At 44.9% G+C, this 2,549-nt stretch overlaps 1 protein-coding gene across 1 annotated transcript; it reads left to right on the forward strand.

The window, feature by feature from the left end:
- The first annotated feature begins 441 nt into the window (after nt 1-441).
- LOC109802436 (VQ motif-containing protein) lies at nt 442-1,415 on the forward strand. The gene has a single exon (XM_083074058.1). It carries the CDS (start codon nt 540-542, stop codon nt 1,194-1,196), a length of 657 nt encoding a protein of 218 aa, XP_082930184.1. The 5' UTR covers nt 442-539; the 3' UTR covers nt 1,197-1,415.
- The last annotated feature ends 1,134 nt before the right edge of the window (nt 1,416-2,549 follow it).

Here is a 2,549-nt window from a genome sequence, read left to right on the forward strand (position 1 = left end):
ATAATTACACATAAAAAAACATTAAAATTCTTTAATATAATTAAATTGAAAGTGAGTACTAAAAATAGGAACGGGGACGGGTAACGGTACGGGTACGGGGCGGGTAAGTACATACCCGTACCGTGTTCATATCTGATTTAATATATTGGATTTTACCGGTACCCATATTCATACCCGGTCAAACCAAGTATTTCCTGTTAAAATCGGGATGGGTTCAGATATTACTCGCGAGTACGGGTATATTTGCCTATCTCTAATAGAGAGAGCAGAGAGGTGCGTAGTTTAGATGAATAAATTTATTTGATAATAATTAAAGAGGGGTGATGAAGTAAACCATGGTTGGGTTAAAGTGGTGGAAGCTTAGCATGAGCATGAGCCATGAGGAGCGTAGGAAAGGAACAAAGTGACGCGTGTCTTGTCGTCCCCCGAACAACGCGCTTTCTCATTCTCTCTCCAAAATACCCTTCACCGCCCTATTTATCACTCTCGCATCCCTTCCCATTTCACTGCTACACTCTCTCTCTCTCCCATCCATCGCCATGCCATCGTCACAGAACATAGCCGCCATTGACTCATGGTTGCCGCGTCCCACACTCACCGATTCATGGCTCGCCGACTATTTCTCTCGCGACACCGACGCCCTAACAAAGGCTCTTCACAAGTCCATAAACGCTGATGAGACTAACGCTGCTTACTTTCTCAACGCCGCCGCCGCCACGCCCACCGTTTCCTCGCTCTCGGGCTCCGACCAGGAGTCGCTGCCGAAGCGCCGGGCGCCGCCGCCGCCAACCGGGAAGGTCTCCAAGCGCAAGTCCCGAGCCTCGAAGCGCTCCCAGACCACCTTCATCACGGCGGACCCCGCCAACTTCCGGCAGATGGTGCAGCAGGTCACCGGCGTCAGATTCGACGGCGGTCCGATTGCGCCGGCGGTGCTGAAGCCGGAGCCGCAGCGGCCGGCGGGGAGGTTGACGGGCGGCGCGGGGTTCCTGCCGACGCTGGACACGTCGGCTTTCCTGTTAGAGCATCAGGCGGTAGGTGGTGGGCCTGGGCCTGGGCCTGGGCCTGGTGCTGGGCTTTCGGGGGCGGGTCCACTCCCTTTGGCCCCAGCTCTAGAGGGTGCAGCTTCCTTTGGTTCTTCTGCAGATTTTGACATTTTCTCCCACTTTCCTACTCTGGAGTCGTGGAAAGTGTTGTGAGTGTGAGAATTGAGATTAGATTCTCATTCTCCTTAGTTTTTCTTTCCCCTTTTTGCCCCTCTCGTGGGTTCAGGTTGGGGCTGGGTAGCTTGCTAGCTAGGATGATCTTATGTAAATTTGGGATGGATATGGATATGAATATGGATGTAGTATCGATCTTTTTCTTTCTGTAATTTCTGTTACATAGTTCCTTAATTAATTACTATTATCATCGTCTCATACCTTTCTCTATTTAATGCAATTCCGAGTTTATGAATCAACAATGTGGACCTCGACCACATTATGTGGTTGGTATGTGACTATGTACGTGATTTAACCCAAGGATTGCTCTATGAACTCTGACTAGGTCTTGGAAACTTACGATATGCGGGGTTTGGGTTTGGGTTTGAACGCAACTTCATTTGTTTGAGCTGCTTTAAAGAGTGGGTACATGATGCAAACTGCAAAGTTAAAATTTGTGTTATGTGCACTGGGTGGTCCAGCTTAAAAAAGCGCCAAGCGCGCTTTTATGGTTTGAGTTTAGATAATAAAAATAATATACGCCTATCTTTCACTTTCATTCAGAGACTGCATGCCCCAGCCACAGTAGGCCAAGATTCCATTTTGTTAACCCGTTTCTGCTTAATCATTTCAGCAGCTAGCTAGCTTTCATGTCACCGAATCCTTTAGTCAAAATCAATTTTAAAAACCAAAGCTAGCTAGCTTCTGATGATTTCTGAATCAAATTCAATCTGCACTACAAACCAAATTTACACGCGTCTTACCACTTAATTGTGAATGTCGTTGCTCACTCCCACTAATTTTAAAATCACTCTTTGGACCGTTTCTTTTCTCATATTTTGCAACAAATGTTAATGGAGTGGAAAAAACATGAAGGGTGTAGTAGAAGCTTGGGCACCAAGTGACGACATTCAACATGAAGTTCTGTTCTGTGGTGTACTGTACCATGTTTGACTAGTTCGACTTGCTTCAGCGAACATGTCCATGTGACCATGTGATCCCTTCATTAATTAACACTTAAGCTTAGTGTTTGGTTTAAAACATTTACCTGGTAACTTGTTCACATTTTATAATGCTCTGCATACAAATCTAGAACGACCGAGTCTATGAGAATGCGATTGCCAGGGGCGCTTTTTTATTTAATTTAATGTGACTTATAAAAATAACAATTATCGAATCAACTACTTGTTATTAACTTAATCAAAAGCATGTAGGGTTTACTCGAGTCAAGGGGATTAATATTAGAATCAAATATCTGTTAGGTAGGAGAATAGTCTGACTTGGGGTCTTGAGGTGTCTCTAAAACTATTTTATATTCATACATTGCGGGCAATTTAGATTTTTTATTTTCTC

This window comes from Cajanus cajan, chromosome 4 (genome assembly GCF_000230855.2).
Source record: "Cajanus cajan strain Asha chromosome 4, NIPB_CcT2T_4, whole genome shotgun sequence".
Taxonomy (NCBI): domain Eukaryota; kingdom Viridiplantae; phylum Streptophyta; class Magnoliopsida; order Fabales; family Fabaceae; genus Cajanus; species Cajanus cajan.